Source organism: Bos taurus, chromosome 3, assembly GCF_002263795.3.
Source record: "Bos taurus isolate L1 Dominette 01449 registration number 42190680 breed Hereford chromosome 3, ARS-UCD2.0, whole genome shotgun sequence".
In the NCBI taxonomy this organism is placed as follows: domain Eukaryota; kingdom Metazoa; phylum Chordata; class Mammalia; order Artiodactyla; family Bovidae; genus Bos; species Bos taurus.
The window spans coordinates 84,310,365-84,336,223 of NC_037330.1; the positions used below are offsets into that span (position 1 = coordinate 84,310,365).

General features: G+C 41.0%; 1 protein-coding gene across 9 annotated transcripts in view; it reads right to left on the reverse strand.

Annotated features, from left to right (window-relative positions):
* The window catches only part of NFIA (nuclear factor I A), a 427,392-nt gene that overhangs the window by 113,221 nt on the left and 288,312 nt on the right, over positions 1-25,859 (reverse strand). For all 9 annotated transcript variants that reach the window (XM_059884867.1, XM_015465326.3, XM_024989708.2 and 6 more), the window contains 2 exons: positions 11,250-11,367; positions 4,267-4,394 (listed from right to left, as the gene is read on the reverse strand). In XM_059884867.1, the coding sequence (XP_059740850.1) occupies positions 4,267-4,394; positions 11,250-11,367 (246 nt within the window). The remainder of the gene's footprint in view (positions 1-4,266; positions 4,395-11,249; positions 11,368-25,859) is intronic.

A 25,859-nucleotide genomic window follows, 5' to 3' on the forward strand; every position in this document is an offset into this window, starting at 1 on the left:
ATTCGATCAACATTTATTGAGTACGTATTATGTGCCAGACACTGTCAGGGATGCTGGGTGTACAGCAGCAGAAAAGACAGACCCAGGCCCACTACTCAGAGTGTATATCCAAGTAGGAGAACATAAGATAACAGGAGAAGATGGTATAAAGAAAGGAAAAGTTTATGAATTATAGGATGATGGAAGAGAAACAGCAGCTATTTTAAGTCACTGGAAGCCTCACTGATGATGTATTATTTGAACAAAGATCTGAATCCTGAGGATTATATGATTTTATGAGAAAAATGATAGATATCTGACTTTGTTAACAGTTAATACTGTTGGTTCATGTATTATGTCCTATATGTATTTAATAAACCCACAATCCTTCCCCGACCTGGGTGCACGTCAAGGGTTTGGGATAAGGAAGTAGGGGATTTTCAAGTCTTTCTGATGAATAACTTAAATTTTTTTTATTGTTATGTTTTTAATTTCAATACAAGCCTATCACATGAGACCTTAAAATACAAGTATAAATGTTTATAGTAAAAGAGGTTACTGGGCAGAGAAGACAAAACTTATATTCCAAAATCAGATTAGGGATCCCCAGGTTTACGATCTGTGTGACTCTGGGCAAGTCACCTAACATTTTATAATTCTCAGTTTTCATCTCTACAGAGGCAAGCTCACTCTACTTGCATGATTTAGGGCAATTAAAAAAAAAAAAACTTGGTAGACAGGAAGTACTTAAACAATTGGAACCATAATCTTTGCCATACATACGAAAGCACCATGCTCAGTATCTGACCCAGTGTAGGCGCCTGCCTCTTGGTTTCCTTCCTATTCATTTGCATTATCAGTTCCTCTGCAGTTTTTCATTTGTCCAGATAAACAAGAGTTGATGGTATGTGCACTTTTGCTTGATAGAATTTCATAGGACTCATTTCATCAGTGCATGATTAGCTTCAAAGCTTCGAATCTAACCCAGTTTTGAGATAACTGGGAAACGAAACTAAGTGGAGAGAACAAATGCAGCATTGTAAGAGAAGCAAAAGTCAGCTTGAGGTTGTCTGATGTTTTTAAACTAACATCATCTTTAATCTCCTATGCCCTTCTTCCCAGATAATAAGAGCTGTGCACTAAAAGTGCTGAGATAAACTAATGGGGAACAGGATACTACAAAAGACATTTGAAAGAGCCCATGTAATTTACTGCATGTCTGGTTTGTTTTACTTTCCAAAGCCTTCCTGTTGCTCCAGGAAATTTGTCTCTTCTGGCAACCTTCGGCCCTCTTTTGGCCGGGGAGCGCTGAAAAAGCATTTGAGGGCAGGTAAACAGATGCAAAGCTTTCTGAGTGGAGGAGTAAGCACAGGCCTTGCTTCCTGGGTCACATCTGAGACATAAACAAAGTATCCTTTAGTACTAGCTTGTGAGAATTATTCCAAATGCAGGCAACCAAGAGGCTGCTGGCCTTCAGATATGCATAAACTCCCACCACATTATGAAGGTAATTTACATGTGTGGACCACTAAAAGCCTCCTACTCAATGAACTGTATCCCTGGGGAGATGCTAGGCCTGGATCAGTGTGGGAACAACATAAGGGTGTCCTCTGTGCCAAAAGGGGATTGGGCTAGATGGAAAATCCCCCAAAAGGACCATCTGGCAGCATAAATTATCCATTTAAAATGGCTGGTGTGAGTTAGTGACACCAAAGCCACCAGGAACATGTACAACATCCTTCAGTTGAGTTTTAATGTCCCCTCAGGCCCTGTTTCTATTACGACTTTCTATGCTGAATACGGACAAATGCAAATTTATCCACTGTCCCCTCCCACCCCCTGCATATATACCATGAAACTGCATTTTTCAATAATGAAAAAGAAATAGAGAATGGAGCATCAGTCCAGGAATACAGTAAAATTATGAGGGATTTCTCTAAAAGTATACATTTTTTCCCTTAGAGAATCCCCCCTACTATTAATTATATGCTTACACTATATGTGTATATGTATATAGCATGTGTGTATATATACATATAGTATAATATATAGTGTAATTGTGTGTGTGTGTGTGTGTGTGTCTCTTCCCCAAAAGGATATATCTCTTCCCCAAAAGGATTCAGCCATTAAACTTTAGTTGTTTAATGACCATAAGGGATACAGTTATTCAGATGTTAAAATTTATGATCAGTTGAATCAGAACATGCAGAAGAGGGGAACAGAATTATTCTGAATAAAAGAGTCACTAGGTCAACATATTCTATATTTAACCTACTCCCACAGCCCCCACATAGGCTCAAAAGGAATCTACTTAAGGATCCAGAGGACAGGCTCCTGGAAGAGGAGCTTCATGTACATCAACAACAAAAAAAGCAGCTCAGTCTGTGTAAAACCGAGTTAGTATGACTCTCGAGCACAATGTCCCAAACCTATATATTTTGAGTCTCACTTTCACAGAAGCAGGTAAACTAGCCAGGACTTTAACTGGCCTTTTAAAAAGGGTTTAAAGAACATGTAGATCTTTTAATTTTTTAACAGCACATAAGCTTCTCATTGGCACTATCCTGAGGTCGTGCTAACGTGCATTTACCAGCATGGGTAGTCAGCACGTTCATTTAGGCCAGGGCGTATTTCCTGACCGCTTTCGGCAAACTGGCATGGATCTCTGTGTGGGGTGAGCTGATGCGTAGCCCTCTGTAGAAGACCCATCACACCCTGAGCACTATGTTGATGATACTTAGAAAATGGTGGCACCAGAGGTAAACCCCATCCTTACACCTCCCGTATCACCACATAATGATCTTCTTATGTGTCTGTTCTCCACCCCAACTGTGAATTCCTTGAAAGCAGGAGCCACAACCTTCTCATTCAGCTTTGAGTTCCCAGAACCAGGCATAGTGCCTCATCCACAAAAAGTTTCTCAGTGAAACTGTGAGTCAATGAATGGATGAGCTGGGTAAAAAGATTAGGTAGAAGGGAGGCAAAATGAAATCTTCACATTTTGGTAAAGGGAACAAGATAAAGGACTCAGCTAGTGGGGACCGAGGTTTTGTTTTTAATTATCATACAGTAAAACTGCCTGGGGGCTCAGAAGTGGAAGGCATGCATTTCTAGTAATATGAATGTTAACACATGTATAGATTCCTGTAACCACCACCACAATCAGGATATAGAACAGTTCCATCATCCCCCAAGCCTCCGCTGTGTTGTTTCCTCTATAGTCACACTCTCTGAAGATTCTCTTTTGATATGTTAGCGGGAGAGAAAGGAGTTAAGATTGAAGGTGAAGGGGTTCAGAGATTTTCTCGCTGCTTGTTTATTCTGAGGCAAGAATTGGGAAAATCTTTTCAAACTTACTGTGCTAGGTATAATTCTTAGTTGGGTCATGTATATTACTTCATTTAATTCTCAACAACACTGAAATGCCTATTATTATTGACAGATGGTAAAAATGGAGACACTTAGTCTCAGAGAGGTTAGGTGGTTTGCCCATAATCACACAGCCAGCCGAAGCGGAGCCATGATTATACTCAACCTGTCTTTTTCCAAAGCCCACTCTATTCTCTACATCATTAGACTGTGTATTGAGGAAGGTACTGGAGAAGATTCTCCCTTGCCAATCTGGAGGTTATAGACACTGAGAAAAGTTTCAAAAGGCTTCTGCTATCAGAATTAGTCACATGGCTCAAGACTCCAGAGTCAGGACTAAACCCCAGGAGGTTAGACTAGCAGTCATCATTTGCTCAGTTCATAAAAGACGGACATAAAGATAGCTATTCCTTTTATTTTTATTTTATTTTTTTAGCTGCTGCTTTTAAATAGAAAAAGAATTGTGATGACAAAACATATTTAAAAGTTTCCTCATTTTATAAAGATCCAAGTGCAAGCTACTGCACAGGGAGCCCTTCTTTCCTCTCTAATGCTACTGATGCAGTCGAAAAAGTTGATGGATTTTTATTTTGATAAAAGATAAAACCAAACCCAAAAGGCAGTTAGTATAAAATGAAAGCAAAGGCAAACGGAGCACTGGATCGCTGTGTAGTGAAAACATGTAAGAGTAGAAAACCCTACACACCATTCTCAATCTTTCACCTCAGCTGAATGGCATCCTTGCCCTGCCACCCTTTCATAAAAGCAGCCGTCAGGTACAGACGTGTTCACGTGGAGAAAGTCAGAAAGTCCACTGCTCTGAGCTCACTCCCTTCGCGTTCTGCCTGGCGTCACTCCCTCCTCCCCACCAACCCCCACCACATCTTAGACTTCACAGTGGCCACCCGCCCTGCTTACCTGGCTCCACTTCATGCCACCCGCTGGACTGACTTCCGCTCCCCGGGGAGCGCCCTTGGCCTGTGTAAAATGGCTCTTCACCAGGACTGTCCATTTCATCCTCCACAGACTTGAGGCGCTTCGTGGAGCTGAAATAACAAACGGGTACATGTTTAAAAGCCATCCAAACCACCTTTCTCCCGGACGTGGCATCTCTGGTGGAAAGAAAGCCAAGGAAGGAAGCAACTGGGTAACTCAGTGTAGTTCCGTGGGCTTCTTTGGGCTCCTGTTCAGTTTAGTGAGTCACTGGATGGAGAACAAACTCTTGGGTCTATGTTGTTCCAAGTGTCTGGGTTTGGTTTTTACTGTCACTTGAGTTGCTGCTGCCGCCACATCCGGTTCCTTTTTCCTTTGAGGAACTGCTGGCTGGCTCGTCTCCTGTCTCCACCTGGAAGACTGGGTAGTAAGCCCACATGTCTATCTCCCAGAGCGCTGGCTGGGGCGTTGCCATCAGCAACGATCCTAGACATCTACTTAACCCCTCTGGTGCCCCAGGAAGGAGAAAAATCAGGGCACACAACCCTCGAAGTAAAGCCTGAATTGCCTTTTGGGTTTTTTTGGGCCATATTTTCTCATCTTCTACTTAGAGCTCTTCATTTAAAAAATACTTATTGCACAGTGACAATACCTTCCTTCCACTTTTGCCTCATTCGTTCACTGTTTTATCTCCAGTGCCTGGACTGGGACCTGGCCTACTGCCACTGTGCAGGCCCTAGAGATAAAGCAGTGAACAAACGAGACAAAAGTGGAAGAATTCTACTTATTCTCCCTGTGAGAATAAGGGACGTGGAAAAAAGAGTGACCCAGTGACTTGCATGCCACTTCTCTACAAGGAAATTACCAAAAATGAACTTCTGTGCCATCAAGTGGGGATGTTTTAGCTTTGGAGAAGTATGGTTGGGAAATTTCCAGAATATATTCTATTTCTTCCAGTTAAAGAACTGAGGTCTTTTTCTCCCAATTTGAGGTTGCAAGAGTTAAAAGGTAGTGACATGCTACATGTTGCTAATGTTGTTCTAATTGTATTAATTGATTATGTAACTAACATACCAGAATGAGTAGATTTCACACCTGGTGTGAGTACTAGTTGGGTAATCTCTTCCTCACATGTCAGGTACAAAATTTTAAATATATATTCATTCATCAAACATTTACTGTGTACCTCCCACATGTCATGTACTGTGCTAAAGGCTAGAATATTGAAATGAATCAGATATAACACCTGTGTTCATGGGGTTTACAATCTCATGGATGAAGAACAAGAGGTAAACGAAATCGTGCACAGAGAAATACAGGTATGATGGTGGAACCACACAGAGGTTACAGTGTGTTCCTTGATGGAGGAAGAAAGCAATGATACACAAAGAAGGTCGGGAAATGATGCCCACAGGGCATGGTTCCTGAACTGTCTGTAAGAGAGTGAGTAAGGAGAAGAAGCAGAAAGAAAAACAGGGCAGGGAAAGGCTGTTAATTCAGGTGATGCATTCCTGAGGCAGCCATTCTGGATTTTAAGATACTGAAATACTTCTTTATCAACTGGCAAAGTCCCACTCTCAAGCTCCTCATGTTTGCCCCAACTTTGCCACCCCATCTTTGGCCCAGGACAGCTTCATGATCCCAAACCTACAGGGTTAAGGTCTGGCACATTAGAGGCATTCCAGGACTTGGCACTGTGGCAGGGCAGGTCTGCCCTAACTGGTATGCTCCTGTCACCCAGGTTACTAGCTATTCCCAACATCACTCCAGGAGGAAGGTGCACGTCACGCAGAAACGACACCACAAGCAGTGTGTGACGCTCGCAGAGCTGACAGGTTAAACACAGGTTAAAAGTGTTAAAAGGTTAAAACAGGTTAAAAGTGGCAGGAGGGGTACAGAGAAAGATGGGGTGAAGGTGATAGAAGATATTGTATATCTGGACTTTATCTTACAAGCAATAGAGGCTCCCTGAATAGATCTAAACAGGAAGTGATGTCAGAGTCATCTGTCAGAAAGGTCATTCTGGTAGTTGCAGAGATGACGGCTTTTGAAGAGCTAAGGGAAAAGAAGGAGACAGAACCTTCCCCGGGGAGACAGTTAAGAGGCCACTGCAGCCATCCCAGTAAAAAAGTGAGGAAGACCCAGTTCAAGGCATGAAATTCTAGTTACTGAAGTTGCCATTCCAGGAGTCTTAGCCTTTAAGCTCTATTCTCATGAAAGCTAGATCGCAGGAAAGCAACAGACCTGCAGCATGCTAGCTTAGTATCCAAAGGAAAAAACCTCTAACAATTTATTTAATGTCCATCGCCTGGCTTTCCTTGAAGTTTAATGAAAAAGAGCCACTCAAAGAATTTTTCTGTATTTTATGTAAAACTGCATCTAACAGAAGTACTTTATAAAAGGACATACACAAAAAAACTCCTAATACATAAAACCAGAAAACATGTCGTTTCTTTAAAAGAAATTCTAGTTTCCTTTTATTGGAAAAGGTACATTACATAACCTGGTGCTTTCCCTTCTTGCCTTGGAAACCAGGCATCTCAGGGCTAAACCTAAGGAATAACTCTGGGTTCAGGTTCTTGATATAAGAGTCTCTCCCATCTTTCCACATGGTTTCTGCCGTCTCTGTATTTAATATTATCTGTTATAGTTTTTAAATTGAAAGCCACCTGAAATAATTTTAGTTAGAAGTTGAAAGAATACAAATTGGAAACAGAATAAATATTTTCTTGTGTTCCCTGGCAAATAAAAGGCAAGACCTACATTCTCTGACAGGAGCTTGAGATCTGTGAAGAAGGAGATTATCAGGATTTTTTTTTAAAGCTCTAGTGCCTATCACAGTATCTGACTAATAACAGATGCTCAAACACTGCTGAATTGGGCTACAGATTTAGAAACAGTCACATGAGTGCTTGTGACAAGGATTTGCCCAAGTGTCATGATTCAGTGAGATCCCACCCAAAAGGCCAACTTCATTACCTATCATTCTCCAAGTACCAATATTTTTCTGAGTTTCTAATGCTTTTGATTTCCTTGGTGTCCTCTAGAATAAAATGCAAATACTCATGCATTAAGACTTAGTTACTCAATTGTATTCGATTCTTTGCGACCCCATGGACTGTAGCTTGCCATGTTCCTCTGTCCATGGAATTCTCTAGACAAGAATACCGGATTGGGTCAGTAGCCATTCCCTTCTCCAGGGGATCTTCCTGACTTAGGGATCAAACCTGGGACTACTGTATTGCAGGCAGATTCTTTATCATCTGAGCCACTAAGGAAGCCCTACTCATGTGGTTATTAAATCCTAAAGGTGAGACAGTCTGTAGATATTAGCTGACCCCTCAGTTTGAAAGCAAGGACTGTCAGGGCAATGTTGACACAGGATAAATGTTGGGAAGGTGGAGATACAGGCTAGAGGAGAGAACAAGATCCAGGAAGGAAGAAAATTAGAAGTGCCAGGAGCGATGGGTGAAGGGCTTCCAGGACAAAGTTTACTGACTTCACAAACCTGACAGCTGGTTTATCTTGATGAAGTTCTTTGGGATAAGAAAAGCATATTTCATCCCAATTTTTATATTACCCCTTCTATGATTTTGAACATATTTACTGGAAGGAATACAGAACCTACAGTTAAAGCCTATCAATCTTTATTTTTTTAAATTTAGATATGAATCAGTCATTACTTTTGTTCCTTATTATTTTTTTTTATTTTGGCTGTGCTGCACGACATACAGTATCTTAGTTCCCCAACCAAGGATGGAACCCGTGCCCTCTGCAGTGGAAGCTCGGAGTCCTAACCACTGGACAGCCAGGGAACCCCCAGTTATTAATTCTGGCTTCTTGCTCTTGACTATCTAACATAAATTCTATTCTCCTAGAAACACTTGAGGGACACAGGAAAGGACCAGTAAGGTCTCTACATAAGAAGGAGGATAAATACTCTTTTAAGTAATGACACACCACCTATTCTTGGGTGTGGAATTTGTTCTGTCTTTAGCAATACTACCTAGAAATTAAGGGAAGACTATTATCTTCGTTTCAAATATTTGCTTAATTCCTACTATGTGCAAAGCCTAGATGCTTTATCTTGTCCCTAAAGAACAGCAAAATGCCTCTTTCCTGAGTGTTCCAAATGCTCTGAACTACAAATCTTCATTCACGCATCAGTCTATATCATGAGACTGCAAAACTCCTGTTACTTGACTTTACTTGCTTGTTACTTGCTTTATGGATCTCATATCCTTGGGACTTAATACGTGTTTGCAGCTGAACTGGAAGAGTTCAGCAGGGGTCCCCGCCCTCCGTGTGTGGACCAGGACCTCCTGTCAGATCAGCAGCAGCATCAGATGAGAAATCAAGTGCACAATGACTGTCATGTGCTTGAGTCATCCCAGCCACTACCCCACCCCAATCTGTGGGAAAACTGTCTTCCATGAAACTGGTCCCTGCTGCCAAAAAGGTTGGGGACCGCTGCTCTAAGGGATCTGCAATCCAGAAGGGGAGGCAGGAACCGTACATACCTCCAAGATGGTAATAATGATTCAAAATAGCAAATGCTAACTGTCCATGAAAAGTAGAGATGCCAGATAATCCTTTCTGGGGGCTTCCTATTCTATTCCTTCCTGAAAAAGTGAGCCCCATTCCTAAGAGGATCCAGTGTCAAAACAGTATTGTTTGAAAGTTCCAGCAGCTCCAAGTTTGAATGTAGACTCTACCATTTACTTGGTCTGCAACCTTGGGCACGTTACTTAACTTCTCTGAGTTGTGGGCTGATACATTGTTACATGCAGCACTGTCTGTACTGTAAAATTACTGTGAAGATTAACGCCTATCAGGTATGTAAAGCACCTAATACAGTGACTGCCACAGAGCAGGTGACCAATTAATATTGGCATAACATAAACAAAGACTGATTGGTTGATGAACTTTTCTATATGGAAATCTGGGGTATTCTTCTGGGCACAGTTCCTCAACTGTACACAGATAATTCTGCTGAGTCTATATATTTAAAGAATAATTTTAAAAGAATCATCTTAGGAGAGCCTAATGAGAGCAAAACAAACATATTATCAAGTTATTAACTACTGATGCTGTGTATAATTACTGCCTTATCAGGGTTAGTTATTTGCAGAATATGGGAATGACACTAGCTTTTTAAAGTACGTTAATAACCAGGCTTCCACACAGAAAGTTGAAACAAAAGGCAAAAAACAGCTGGAGAAGCTGGGCTGTCCATGGTACACGCACAGTGCACATATGAAAAACAAACAGTCAATCGACTTTTAAATTAATCACTAACCACAAGTATTTGCAAAGCTTTTTTATGTTGACTAAGTGTAGTTACACACAATGTCCCTTCCATCAGCAAACATTCAAAATCCTCAGAATGTATTACTACCTGAATATGTTCAAAATCTCATTCTTTTGTTATAAGTGTTTTTTTTTTAACGTGGGGGTGGGAGGGGTGGCGCTGGAGACGACTTTTTTATACCCCAGTGAACTAGGGGGGACATTTAAATAACGTGAAAGATGATGGTAGGACTTGGTGGTTATATGTGGGAAAATACTGTTTATTTAACCATCTTCAAGTTATTGGTAATGACCAAGCTGATGATTTTTTTAAGTAATGATGGTTAAAATACATAAAGTCAAGGTAAGAATGAGTCTCTACCAGGGAAAATTTCTATCATCTGGACATTGTTTTAAATCCTCAAATGCTTGCTTTAGGAGGAACATACCTTTGTCAAATGTTTTTCTGCAAAGTACACAAACATTAAAGATCGTTCTGCACCATTCTTTTCTTTGTTGTCACAGTCCAGCGCTAAAGCCAATTTGTAAAAGAATACTGTGGGTTTAATGCCTAATCCCTTTCCCTCCGGTACAGGTTATCTGGAGACAACAGGATCTTGCAAAATGCTTCATTCTGATTTTGGCTTTGTGACCCCAAGGGGATCAAGCACCCTGGAATCGTTATCTGGTTGTGTTCTTTTAGCTTTACTCTTTTAAAGGTCTCCCGGTGCAACCGTGCTTGTGATCTGGCCCCACAATGCTGTCGGGCTGCATTTGCTTTTACATCTTCACACTAGGATATCACATAGTTGCATCTCTCAGAGCAACTCTAATAGACTGGATTTTGAGAACTCTCAGGGCACAGTAGTAGGAAAAGAGCTGAAACTGAGCAGTAACGTTTGCTGCGGGTATGGAGACTGGGACTGTCGTCACCAGGGCCAACTTTCTGCCAAACTAGCCAAAACACTCTCCCCTAGTCGAGCCTTGTCCTTAATTTTCTGAGAACATGCCATTTTCATACTCCATCCTGCCTCTGTGTCTTTGCTCACGTCTTCACCCAGAGCACCATTCCATGACTTTCCATCCCCCTAACTCCCACTAATGCTTACAGTTTACAGCTGAACACAAGACGCTCATTTTGGATAAAGCTGTCTTTAACTATTTTCAGCCCATGCCATAGAATTGACTGAGTGATGTGTATGTGTGAGTCTGTATGTATATATGTGTATGTGTGTATATATGTGTGTGTGTGTGTATGTGTGTGTGTGTGTGAGCTTATGTTGTTGTTTAATTGCTAAGTCATGTCCGACTCATTTGCAACCCCATGGGCTGCAGGCCACAGGCTCCTCTGTCCATGGGAATTCCCAGGCAAGAATACTAGAGTGGGTTGCCATTTCCTTGTCCAGGGAATTTTCCTGACTCAGGGATGGAAACTACATTTCCTGAATTGGCAGGTGGATACCTGGGAAGCGCCGCCCCCACCCCACATGCACACATAGGCATGCCGCCTGTGCATTTGCTCTCTGTCCTCAGTGATACTGGAAATCCACTCAGGCTGAACCCACTTCTACTATCTATTACCAGAGGCACACTGCTAAGTGTCTAGTAGGCCCAGAGTTAAAAATCAAGGTGTGTAAACTAGGAAGTTTGACCTCATTAAGAGCCAACAATAAAATTACCTGGTAGAGGATGTGCTGGGTAAAGACCTCCTCATTGCTCCTGGACTCATGCTGTAGTATGAAGAACTTTCTAAATCTGAGAGAGAAAAATTGGGACCAGTTCCTGCAGCTATTGGTGCTAGAATTAAAAAAAAAAAAAAAAAAAGAAAGAAATATCAGGTAAGGTCTGTGAATAAAAGATCAATGAGAGCATATTTCAGTGTTACATTTAACACATTTTATATTTGAATTTATATGGTTAGCTTATCCAAATTGATCAGTAATGAACTCAGACCTTAAAAGAATTCTGACAATAAAAATCCTCTGCATCAGAAGGACATATATTTTTTTATAACACATCTTTCATCTTCCCTATTTTTTTGTAATGGTAAATTGTCACTAAGGTTGCCATATTCCTGGATGCTTCTAACAAATACCTTCACATTTCGGTCTGCTACTTTTCTTGAACGACTAGCATTCCCTGGGTTTTTCTAGCTTTGTTTGATTGTGACAGCTTCCACACATCTGTATTTTGGAATTAGTTTTGAACTGCAAATTCATCTTTTGCAGGTCACCCAATCCCAATTTCATGCGATGAGAATGTGTGATTTCCCCCTACTCCCAATCCCCTCAGCACCCTGCATACATCTTTACTGTCTGTCCCACCTTCCAGTTTAAGGCAAGGTCCTCAAACTGTGGTTCCTGAGCCATAATTTTTGTAGGTAAATTTGTACTGGAATAGCCGCACACCTTCATTTACATATCATCTCTGCTTCCACACTGCAAGAGCAGAGTAGCTGTGACAGAGCCCATATGGTTCACTATGCTGAAAATATTTATATAGAAAAATTTGTTGACCTCTGATTCAAGGGACTGTTAAAAATAACTTTGACTACACATGATTTTCAGGGCTGACCCTTGTGTGAGATGTGATTCTCTGCACTTTTTATATGTCCTGGAGCCTCTAGATATCCTGTTTACAGAAGTAGCTTAATAAGTATTTTTAAATGAATAAATAACATCTACCAATCTTAAAAGACAATTCTGTGTAAATAGTGGTGTAATTATATACATGCAAGGAATCTGTTCTTTTGGAAGATTATACAAGGCGGGAGCAATAGATGCATGTTTTTCTGTATCAAGGCATTAGTTTGAGAGTTTTAAAGCCCGTAGAAGTGAATATATAAATAAATTAAATAGAGGCTCATATCCATAAGAAGAAAGGATAATTAGGAAAATCATGAACCAGGGACTTTCACTCTTTCAACCAATGATTACTGAGAGTCTGCTACTGCCAAGAATTATGCTGGGTAAGGAAGACACTTAAATGAATGGCATGGTCCCTACCCTGAAACAGCTCTAGAGTTAGGCTGGCAGATCAATTTCAATACACTCTGATAAGTCAGTCCTTTGCTAGTGTTATTCCTAGATATGGCTGCATAGAAGTGGGTATCTAACTCAGCTGAGGGATGAGAGGTTCAAGGGAGTAAAAGGGCCTCAGCAAATGTGAGGCCTGGGAAGAATGTTAAAAGGACAAGTAGGTTTTATCCATTAGAGGAATGGAGGCATTCTAGGTAGAGAGAATAGCATTTATACAGGTAAGAGAACATAAAATGTGTATTGGATTATGATAACTTGGTATGATGTGGTACATATTAATAATACATGGGGAAAGGGGAGATTTAAGGTCAGGTGGTAAAGAACTTGCTTGTCAATGCAAGAGATATGGGTTCAATCCTTGGGTCAGGAAGATCCCCTGGAAAAGGAAATGGCAACCCACTCCAGTAGTCTTGCCTGGGAAATTCCATGGACAGAGGAGCCTGGTGGCTACAGTCCATGGGGTTGCAAATGAATCAGACATGACTTAGCAACTGAAGAAAAACAATAACAATATGAAGGGTAGGTAGATTTCTTTAAGGAATATGAATTTGAGTTCAGTCAGTTCTCAAGTTTATAAGCTATGAAGCTCTATCACACTCCACTATAAGGGGACTATTAGGATTATGCTACTAGTATCTAATATAATCCCTTACGATAGGAGGCAGTCAGTAAGCATCGGTCAAATGTAATTGTTAGTCAAAGGGAAACCAACAAAGTACAAGAATGCTACTGTCAAATCTGTACTTATAAGCTAGACATGCCACCTGTCAGGAGGATAAGTATGGGGTACGGGGGTGGGGCAGCTGAAGAATATAATCAATAAAACCAGGGAGACCAGTCGAGTCATTTAAATAAGAGAAGATGGGGGCATGGTCCAAGGGATAGAAAGGAGGAGTCTGGAGACAGCTGTTTAGGAGCTGAAACTGAGAACATGTATTGACTTCTGAAGTGTGGTAATGGTGGAAAATGAGGGCTACAGGATAATTCCTAGGACAGATTTTTGGGAAACTGGGGAGACTGTGAAGCCATAATAAAACTATGGAATTAAGAAACAGCATGAGGGGCAAAGCAATTTCTAAAATAAACACTTAGTTGTTTGATAATGGCAATGGTTAGACCTTAATCACAACTATCATTATATAAAAATAGCCACTGCTAAGAAATAGAAAATACTGAAATTCACATCAGTTCAGTTCAGTTCAGTCACTCAGCTGTGTCTGACTCTTTGCGACCCCATGAATCGCAGCATGCCAGGCCTCCCTGTCCATCACCAACTCCCGGAGTTCACCCAGACCCACGTCCATCGAGTCAGTGATGCCATCCAGCCATCTCATCCTCTGTCGTCCCCTTCTCCTCCTGCCCCCAATCCCTCCCAGCATCAGAGTCTTTTCCAATGAGTCAACTCTTCGCATGAGGTGGCCAAAGTACTGGAGTTTCAGCTTTAGCATCATTCCTTCCAAAGAAATCCCAGGGCTGATCTCTTTCAGAATGGACTGGTTGGATCTCCTTGCAGTCCAAGGGACTCTCAAGAGTCTTCTCCAACACCACACTTCAAAAGCATCAATTCTTTGGCACTCAGCCTTCTTCACAGTCCAACTCTCACATCCATACATGACCACTGGAAAAACCATAGCCTTGACTAGATGGACCCTTGTTGGCAAAGTAATGTCTCTGCTTTTCAATATGCTATCTAGGTTGGTCATAACTTTCCTTCCAAGGAGTAAGCGTCTTTTAATTTCATGGCTGCAATCACCATCTGCAGTGATTTTGGAGCCCAAAAAAATAAAGTCTGACACTGTTTCCACTGTTTCCCCATCTATTTCCCACGAAGCGATGGGACCGGATGCCATGATCTTCGTTTTCTGAATGTTGAGCTTTAAGCCAACTTTTTCACTCTCCACTTTCACTTTTATCTAGAGGCTTTTTAGTTCCTCTTTACTTTCTGCCATAATGGTGGTGTCATCTGCATATCTGAGGTTATTGATATCTCTCCTGGCAATCTTGATTCCAGCTTGTGTTTCTTCCAGTCCAGCGTTTCTCATGATGTACTCTGCATAGTAAGTTAAATAAGCAGGGTGACAATATACAGCCTTGACGTACTCCTTTTCCTATTTGGAATCAGTCTGTTGTTCCATGTCCAGTTCTAACTGTTGCTTCCTGACCTGCATACAGATTTACTTTCTGAAATTCAAACACATCTCTCAATGACAGGCTCTAATCGAGGAAGGTCTTGACTTCAAAAACAGATGGTTAGGCTTGACAATGAGTGTAAACAGAGTTCTAATGAACAATTTTGCTAGTCATTCCCTAATTTGTTTTTTATATCAAACTTATTTGCATAATTTCCACTTTGATTTCATAATACTTTATGCCTTAAATAGGCCATGGGGTGCAGAGGGGATTGCTGTAATGGGGGCGTGGATCACCCATGACCCCTCTTAGCAGCCTGGCATATAATAGGTGGGTTTTTTTTTTTTTTTTTAATTTATTTGGCCACACCGGGTCTTGGTTGTGGCACACGAGTTCTTCCATCATTCCTTGCAGCATGCAGGATCTTTTCCAGTTGCAGCATTTGAACACTTAGTTGTGGCATGCGGGATATATTTCCCTGACCAGGGATCGGATCCAGGCCCCCTGCCCTGGGAGTGCAAAGTCTTAGCTACCGGACCACCAGGGGAGTCCCTTAATAGGTGCTTACAGTTTGTGCCTTCATGGAGCTTAGAGATTGGCATCTCTTGTTAACTAAAACAGAGGATAAGGCTGGATTCAGTTTTCTTCACAAGTTTCAAGATGGGGTTGAGGCTTCAGCCGGATGGAGCACTGTGGAAACTGGATGACCCCACTCCTTCGTCTTGGAAGGAAACATAGAGCAAAATGTAAAGAAGATGGACTTGACTGAACGAGAGAAGTCTGAGGCCCCCCATCTGCTGGTGAACATCCAGTTGCTCTTACATTGAACACTTTGTCTATCGTGCTCTAGGGCTTCCCGGGGGGTGCTAGTGGTAAAGAACCCACCTGCTAATGCAGAAGACATAACAGGCGTGGATTCCATCCCTGAATTGGGAAGATCCCCTGGAGAAGGGAATGTCAGTCCACTCCAGTATTCTTGCCTGGAGAATTCCATGGCCAGAGGAGCCTGGTGGGCTACAGTCCGTAGGGTCACAGAGTTGGACATGACTGAGGTGATTTAGAATGCAAAGACACTATCATGCTCTAGTCTAGAAAATGTATTTTGCCTTGATTATATTTTTAAAATGTCAAGGGAGGCAGAATAGGTGAAGGGAGAAGAATACTCGTGTGCATGTGGTATGTCCACTTCTTAGAGAGAATAAAAAAATAATTAAGCCCACAGAAATGTTCCTTAACTTGCCTGTGTATTTCCTTCCTGTGAGCCACTTATTAGCTGTAATCTAACAACACTGGGTGTCCTGGCAGCATGGGACACCTTCCATAGCACCTATTGATTTCTGGTGAATAACATCAGGATTTGGCAAACTGATTATATACGTCTTGAGTTTTAAAACCTCACTACATTTCTGAAATGAGACTGGGTTTCACACCTGGGTTACATAACTCTAATAACTCACAGATCCAAATTCTGCTTTCTTCAAAAGAGTCTTGTAAGGCAACATCGTCCAGTCCTGTCTATGTGTATGGTTGGTATGCATGTCAGCTTACTGGAGTGGATTCTGATTCAGTGAAACTGTGAGAGCCAAAGAGAAAGGCTTTTTTATATCTGAGGGTAGAGGTCACGGTCAAAATACCATTGCAATGCACTGAGTATTGTCCGCGCCTCTAATCTGGAGAACTGGAAGTCTTGCCAAGTAACTAACAATTCAAAAGGTGGCCTTTTGGTAGGCTTTTCTGAGAACCTGGGGGCTCATGTTTTGAGAAGCACTTTATTTATTATACCTAACTTAAATCTTAAACAATCTTTTCAGGAAAGGTATATTTTCTAGATGAGGCGAACTAAGCCCTGGAGTGAGGTTAAATCACTTGCCCTGGATCACAGAAAGGCAAGGAAGAGAGACAGCCAGGATTAAAATTCAAGGATGTCTGACCTCAAAAGCTGGGCTTTTTCTGCCGTACCACCCTGAATTTCATGTACAATATTGGTCTTAAACTTGAGATGATAAAAGGGTATATATTGTATCTGCCCCACAGGGTTTATAACCTAGTGGAATAATAAAAAAAATTATACCTGAATATCTAATGCAAGGAATATGTTAAATCTCACAGGGGAAATGAATAGATGTGTTAGGGAGGTTCAAAGGAGTAATAGATCTCATTGGCTTGTGGGATCAGAAAAAGGGCTGACCAGGAAGAATGGGTGCTTAAACTGAGAGAGTGATCTGTGGGATCCGTGACATTTTCTGAGAATGGGAGTGATAGAATAATTACGGAATCTGAGGAATGCTGCTCGTGCAGGCTCCCCAGGCAGCTCAGTGGTAAGGAATCTGCCTGCAGGAGATGCAGGGGATGCGGGTTCAATTCTTGGATTGGGAAGATCCCTTGGATGAGGAAATGGCAACCCACTCCAATATTCTTGCCTGGGAAATTCCATGGACAGGGGAGCCTGACGGGCTACAGTCCATGAGGTCACAAAGAGCTGGACACGACTGAGTATGCACGCGTGAGGAATATTAGTACAGCAACAGCATACAGATGGAACATTGGGTGACTATAACTCTGGAGGTGGGGAAATCAGTTGATAGGTTGATTTGGGAGTCCTGGCAAAAAGGAATGGAGACCTAAACTATGCTGTCAAGGATGAAAATAAAATTTTCACAGTTGGTAAATAGTGAATAGGTATAAAAGGCAAGTTTCTAATTACACACAATGAAAGGGCATAAATAAGCAAATAATATTATTCTAATAAATATAAAATATAAAAAAGATGTATATAATGAAATGTGCTAATGATGGTATTATGTCTTTTTTGCAAATCAGGGAAATGCATCTGCCCAGGATGTCAAGCTGGGCTTCTGAAGCTAACGACTAACTGCTTGCTGGTTTGGTATAGAGATTATGGCCACTGCCAATCAAACATGGGGATGTTAAGGAAGGACTAGACCAGCCACAACACTTCCTTTCTGCTCCGTACTTTGTGAAACTGATTTTTCTCCATGTGTACTTGACCATAGGCTTCATCATTTTTTATCTCTTATTAATATATAAGATTTTCTACCCAACTAGATTGAGCGCAATTTAAGCTCTGTAAGGACAGACATCCCAGAGCATAGAAAAAGTGCTGGTTCAGGGCCTTGGAGAGACTGTTTATAGAGTCTAGCCCTGCCAGTAACCACCAGAGGAACTTGGTTAAGTCACTTAGTCACTTAAGCTCTTTGGATTTCATAATGCTAGGAATAATTATAATAAAAATGAAAATCCATTACCTCTGCCACCAGCACCATTTACAGCACTGACATGGTCGTCACCATCCCAACAACAAGGACTCACATTGGGCAGACCCTGGCTAAGAGCTTTAAGCTCCTCATCCTATTTAATCCTCACACCACCACTAGGGAGGACTGAGGCATGAGGAGGGTTAGTAACTTTCCTGGGTCATGAAGTTGGGCGGTTACACCGGGTGGCCTTTAATGCTACAGATCCCACAGTCTTTTATATCCCCGAACAGCTGATGAGCAATAAATATGTTTTGAATTAAAAAGAGTAAATATGTATTCTATTTGCACCCCCTCCCCCCAAACTTTACTTAGAAATCTGTAAATACACATAAATGGTGAGAAAGGGCTTCTCATTCCTCTTAATTAGCACTGCGATTAGTCCAACCTAAAGCGTTTGTGGATTTTTGCTCCACCGAGGAGTTTTCCTCAAAAGGTTAACTTTGGGGAATTGTCTCTTAGATTTTATTCCTAAATCATTCATGCCCCTGCCCCCACCCTTCTTTCCTGTCATCTGTAGAATGTAGTCTTTGTGTCATTTCTTAATAAATGGTTTGCTATTAAGGAATCATTACAGTAATGTGGGCTATTGGAAGAAAGGGGTTACTTTAGTAGCCAACCCTCTTAATGACCTGCTCTTCAGTACACATTAGTAGTTGGATAAGGTTGTGGTTATTGAACTTCTGCCATCCACCAGAGACAATCTGCTCAGGCTTGCATTGTTGGAAAGAGAGGATGATGGAAAAAAATTTTTTTTCTATCCAAAATTTCAAGCTACTCTGCCTGGGAGATGACAGGCACTGAGTTTATAACTTGCTTAATGGGAGTCAGCGGGGAGTATTACCTAAACGACCAGTGTGGCCAGTCTATGGTTAAAAGCACATCTTCTCTGAGAGGCTGCGTTTGGGTACTGTTGTTCAGTCACTCAGTCGTGTCTGACTCTTTGCAACCCCATGGACTGTAGCATGCCAGGCTTCCCCGTCCTTCACTATCTCCTGGAATTTGTTCAAACTCATGCCCTTTGAGTTGGTGATGCCATTCAACCATCTCATCCTCTGTTGCCTTTTTCTCCTTCTGCCTGCAATCTTTCCCAGCATCAGGGTCTTGCCCAATGAGTCGACTCTTCACATCAGGTGGCCAAAGTATTGGCGCTTCAGCTTCAGCATCAGTCCTTCCAAAGAATATTCAGGGTTGATTTCCTTTACGATTGAATAATTTGATCTCTTTGCTGTCCAAGGGACTCTCAAGAGTCTTATCCAGCACCACAGTTCAAAAGCATCAGTTCTTCAGCACTCAACCTTCTTTATGGTTCAATTCTCACATCCATACACGACTACTGAAAAAACCATAACTTTGACAATATGGACCTTTGTCAGCAAAGTAATGTCTCTGCTTTTTAATATGCTGTCTAGGTTTGTCATAGCTTTTCTTCCAAGGAGCAAGCATCTTTTAATTTTGTGGCTACAGTCACGGTGTACGGTGATTTTGGCATCCAAGAAAATAAAATCTGTAGCTATTTCTACTTTTTCCCCATCTAATTGCCATGAAGTGATAGGACTGGATGCCATGATCTCAGTTTTTTGAATGTTGAGTTTTAAGCCAGCTTTTTCATTCTCCTCTTTCACCCTCATCAAGAGGCTCTTTAAGCCAGCTCTTTAGTTCCTCTTCACTTTCTGCCATTAGAGCAGTATCATCTGTATAACTGAGGTTGTTGTTCACCAAATACTTATGGAGCAACTCTAATGTGCCAGGCACTGCTCCCGGTGCTTGAGATCCATCAGTGGACAAGATATATAAAAACCCTTGCCCTGGTGGTGTTTACATTTTAAAGATTAAAAATCACACCTGGCCCTCCCTCAAATCTGCATGACAACTAAAGAAGATGGAGTAATGGCCAGTAGGTATCCCCCAAGAAACACTATGAGGACTTAGCAGTGGATTTCCAACTTCTAAAATAAGCACTGAAAGAAAAGAGAGGTCCATTGCTCTCTAGAGTGCATACTCTAATACACTCACTGAGATTTTGTGAACTCGTACTTTAAGACTAGAGGGGACAAAAAAAGTCCAACGGCAGCACACAGCTCTGAGAGCCCAGCACAATTTAGTGTTGTTTGGCATGCCAGTGGCAAAGATCTTGTAAGAAAGTCCACGTCACAGGCACAAAGGAGTGAACATGGGCAAACACTTGGTCTTCTTCCTATCAAAGGCGCAGTTGTAAATGTACAATGCTATGAAAACTCAAGCAAATCTGGAATCGTCGTTAAAGGGAATTAACTTGGAAAGTAATTTATGGCAAGAAAATTCAACTCCTTTGTTATCTTCCTTTTACCATAATATGCTTCCTGAACACTACCTATGAGAAAGGGCTTTTAGAAAGAAAAAAAATAAGTATAGTAAAATTAACTCATTTTATCAATTTGTGCTCTCGGCCAGAGTTTCCTGACTGTGGCTACGAGGGGCTGTAAAACTGATGAATTTGCATGGAAGAAGAAACCAGTGTAAGTAATTTGTGTAAGAGGGAACACGGACATAGACTGCTATAATTCAGACACCCTGCAGATAGCAGACTGCTGCAGTGTGAGCAGTTATGGGTTAGAAAAATGACCACACTGCAGTCAGTCTGACTTGAATGGAAATCAATCATAAAGGTACTTTCTCTGCAGCTTCAACACCACAGTCTTCAGCAACTCCTTTGCCAAGCAGATTTCTGGTCTGTAAACCGTGCGCTGATCTCCTTTCCCCTTTCTTCCATTCTGAAAGATCTGGCCAATGAAGGCAGGGAGTGTGTTTTTCCAGAATGGAACATAAAAGAGAGGCACTGAACTAAAACAAGGGTTTCCCTCTATGTGAAAATGAACTTCCCTGCTATTATAAGATTGAAGCAATGTTTTTTATGAAATGAAGTATTAAGTGCCAAAACCCAGCAGAATGCTTTAACCCTCTCAAAGGCATCGCTAACACAGAGCACCATTTTCACACATTCATGTTTTGAGAACCAAAGGTAAGGAATATGTGTGCCTGGGATGGCAAGAAGGTAAACAGAGGAATTTTTATTTCTAAAAAATTTTTTTCTTTTACTAAAATAAGAACCATTCACTGATACCCTCCTTCCTCCCCACTATGAGCCATGAAGCTGGTTCATCTTTGATAGATAATTATTAGGAGTTCAATTTGTAAATAAAGCATATTCAGGCACTTTATCTATAACCATAAAGTCCAGTCTTGGGTCTCAATAAACTTCCATATCGACTCTATAAAGCAAAGGACTGTCTGCTACTTATTTCTGTATTCTCAGCACACAGTAACTCATGCTTCATACATTCACATCCAACAGATGACTATTGAGTTGAACTAAAATTATATGAGCTTGTTAATGAAAAATGGTGAGGAACTAATATTTATCCAGCATTTATTGTGTGCTAGGCAATGGAATAGGTGTTTTATCTGAATTATCTCATTTCATCCTTGCCTGGGGACATGGAATGTGTATTTGTATTTATTCTCATTGACAAGTAAGAAAACGAGCTGTGCGGTTAAGCAGCAAGATCAGGATCACAGCTAAACATGTGACAGAGCAGGGCCTTGAGCCCAGATATCTAGATACCTGCAAAGAAACACAGGTGAAACACGCATTTCTCCTTGTCTTTCCGTCATCACTGGCTACTGGAGAGATGAATTTAATAAGATTTAAATAGAAAAATATTTATCACCCACCACATAACTGGCAAAATGACTATCTCATCCTCTCCCTTCTCACTTCTTTCTTTTTAGAGTTCTGAGTGTCAGGCAGTAGTGCCTTCACTGGGTGAAGAGCCAGACACATGGTCCAGCTGAGCAACCCACAGTGGGGTTAGTGATGCTGACGGGTCTCTTGCATTTGTGGCTTCTGCCTTTGGGACCGACACTGATTATCTGCATTTTAGAGTATCATTTCGTCACAGCTTTTGGTTGAGGCTGAATGTGCTACCCGTTTAGTATATGATACAGCCTGGGCCATGGGATTAAGTCTTTTCTGACAGGGGATGGATCTGATGGCCTAAAAGGTCTTTTCACCACAATGATCTATAAACCAGGGATGGGCTTCTAACGTAACCCTCTTAACCAAGAGTGCACTGGGACTATCCGACTATTAGCTATTAGGAAACCAAACTATGTCAACAGAGTCCCATCCCTACAACCTACAAATCCAGCCATCTCCAACAATTCTCAATATTTTCAGCAAGACCTGTTTAGTTTTTTTCCTCTTCCACCTGTTGAAAAACTCTGGGTGCTAGTATGTCCTCATATCAATCACATATTGGATTAAATCCGTTCCCAGTATTTGACCTAAAATGTGGCTTTTCTGAGTGTGATTCCCATCAGTCTTGTCCTTGACATGCCTATAGAGTCATCAGCAATGGTCTCTACAATCAGCAAGAGTTAGTGAGGACACTATATTCCAACAAAAATCTCAACATAGTATTTGAAGTCTTATTGTGGGGTAATATAAGAATTCTGTCAGGCTTTTGGAAATCCCCAAAATGTCTTTTAGTTCCCTAAATGTTACTTATTGAATATAAACATCTGCTCTGTAAAAATCAAGGCTTATGAGTGCATAAGTATAGACTTACTAAAAACTACATTGGCAGAAATGACCTCCAGCATGCTGGGATTTTTATGTCCATAATGAAAAAGAAAGTGAAATTTTCAAATATTGTAAAACCAAATACTTTTTAAACCTGAAAAAAACCCACAGTATGGCTGGCCACTTAAAAGATTGTTAACATGTCAGTGTTTAGACTGAGGATTTTTAAATATCTTGCTATCCATTCAAAGCCCTGGAAGAGAAATTTCCAGGATAACATAGAAACATAGGCTTTGGCTGAAAGCTTGAGGAATAAAAATTTTTTGGATTCCTAAAGTAGACAAATTAGATCTAGTATTGGCATGCTCTTATTCTATCAGAATTACTAACTCTGAAGGGGTCACTAGAATGGTCCTGGTAATAAATTGATTTTTAGAACATGAATTCTGTAACCAGTCCCTGTTAATTTATACACACACACACACATACACACACACACATATTTTAAATAAATTTGCTGATAGTATGGTCAGCTCAAAGATCAACTCTGAGTAAAAGATAAGAGACAGAATCCCTGTTCAATAATAACTACAGTAGTTACCATTGCTGAGCATCTACTATGTGCTAGATGCTTGACACTTTCCACTTCATCCTTAAAACACTCCTGAAGGGGGCTTCTATTTCCATTACTCAGACATAGGCCCAGCACACAACTGGTACTTAATAAATCTTTGCTGATTGAATAAATGATGGTTACCTATGAAGAGAACACAGCTGAGAGGGGTTAAATGTTGCCCAAAGTCAGCTAGCAGAGCCAGGTCACCTATTATCTCTATAACTATTTTATAATACCATGATGCCATCTTGTATTTGATTTTATGTAATATATCATCCAAAGAAAGAATTACCTAGAAAAGATGATAAACAGATGAACAGATGAGAAGAGATCATAACAAAACAGTGTGTACATCAAGGTGTTAAGTGTTTTGCTTTTTCCTGAGTCAAATCTTTACAATAAAAATATTCACAGTCTGGCAAATTTAGCAGAAGATTCAGCTAAGAAAAGAAAATAAGAGGCTGTCTAAATCTTGCCGTAAGAACTCACTGCTTCAACCAGGAAGACTGTAGGGGTGTGTGTGTAACACACCCTTCATGCACCGCATTGACTGATGGGTCTGCTGATGTCATGAGCTTGTCCTTATCCTAGCTCTGATTTCAGCTGAGATGGTGATCATAACACCACTGCCAGAGCACACAACAAACAACACAGGGTATATGCACATTTCAATTTGTAGGTAAGCGTGGGAACACTTTTTTACTTTATGTGGCTCTTTCTCAAGTGGGTGAGGAGAGGAGGACAGGAAAAAAAATCATGTTTGGCCACACATACTGTGAGCCAGGACTCAGAAGAATGAGTAGTTTGATGAAAATTTCTATTACTGCCAGTTCATTCCATTTGTTGCCAGCCTTACTGTCCAAATATTCACCCCAAATATGTCAAGAAAATTAAAAGAAAAAATTTATACTACAAAACATCCTTCTGAACTAACTCAATTTCAGTATTTATTTTGAAAATTTATTGAATTATAGTAGAGGAAACCCACTAAATTAAGCCAGTAAGACTGGCATTTTTTTTCTTCCTAAGAGTATGGCAATATTTATTACTTTATCTCTCGATGAGGGGCTGATGAAAACTAGAAAATAAAACATTTGCAATGTCATAATATATTCGGAATAAGGTGGCTTTGACAGGCAAAGTGAAAAACACATACAGAGCCAATCAGTATTCTCTATTTCATAATGCAACAGATTTTCTTGAAAAACTGCACTTTGGAGATAGGCGTTTTGATTTTTTTTAAAGGAACTCCTACTCTTTTGTGTGCTGCACATGATACCCTTACTCTGGAAGAGGTGCCATTGACTTCTACAGATAGAAAATGTGTGATGTTCATTTTAAAATTACTAGTAGAGCCTGCTATTGACCATCTAATTATGCCGAGTTCCATTTATAAACATAGCTAACCACTAAGTTTATGGAGACTTTTTGTGCTGCTTTAATAGGATATTGATCGAGAGCATAGTTTGAGTGGACTGCCATTGAATTGTGTAATGGCAAACAAGAGGCAAGGTCACAGCCACTGTTCATGCTAGGGCTGCAGTCTATTTTTTATTATAATCTTTCTGGTTCTTCCTTTAATGCTCAAGCCCAAATGGTTTCTTTCAAAAGAAGAACTTGCGTAAGAATACAATCTTATTTTTAAAAATAATTTCCATGCCCTGATCAAAGGTGAACCAATACGCCACTTGTTCAGAAAAGAAAGTTTCATATCTACTCCACTTTAATGAAGACCTAAAACCCAGCAAATCTTTAAAATGGCGCCCCCGAAGGACGAGGACATTCGGAATCTCTTATCCTATACTAATTTCTTCATGAGCCTTTCTTTGCAAGAACATGTTGTAATTTTCAAGTTTGGGCTTGTCCCTGTCAAAGAGATTCATTTCCTCGTTGTACCTGGGAGGCGAGTTAATTCTGTTGTAGTAGCTCCATCGTGGCAGGTTAGACTGTTACCAAAAGAGTTCCTACTAAATTGCTGGCCAGAAAACCAAGGGTGTGGATGTGGGTTCCCCAGAGATGCACAAAGGACCTAGAGGCTTCAAAAAGAATTTTACGAATGAACTGCAAGTTGGATCTTAGCAACGATTCCCGTGTGAGAATACAGAAGAGTGCGCATTTCTAAAGCAGCAAACAGCCACTAGGGTGCCACCTCATGCCAGGCTGAGCAGACGCCTTCCTCCATTCACTCCTGCTCTCCATTGACAAACACCTCGGGAATTCTGTAGCCACCCAGCAGCCTGGCTTTGTGGCAGAGCCAGGATGGTTCAGCTGCTGGATTTTAATCGATTCTGCAGCGGTGCAATGGGAACCCCAAATCAGTCTGGGTAACTGAGAGTGGTTTTCACACCCAAAGATTCTAAGGCTGGCCACAGTGTACTGAGAACCCTGGCTTTTCAAAATTCCAGGGCCATGAAGTCATCCCCAGCCACGAAGTTTACTTAACCCTTGCAGCCGGCTCGGGCGTACAAACCACGGCTAGAAAATTAGAACCCGTCAGGCCAGAGTCACAATGGCCTGTGTGTATTTGCGGTTTTCCTCTTTTCCCAGTGAAGTATTTAAGGTTTCAGAGTCACTCCACCAACTTCAAGACAGTCAGCACTTTAGAAGGAAATGGGCAGAAGGAGTGGGTTTTTTTTTTTAAGGAGGATTTTCTGGGTTCATACCAG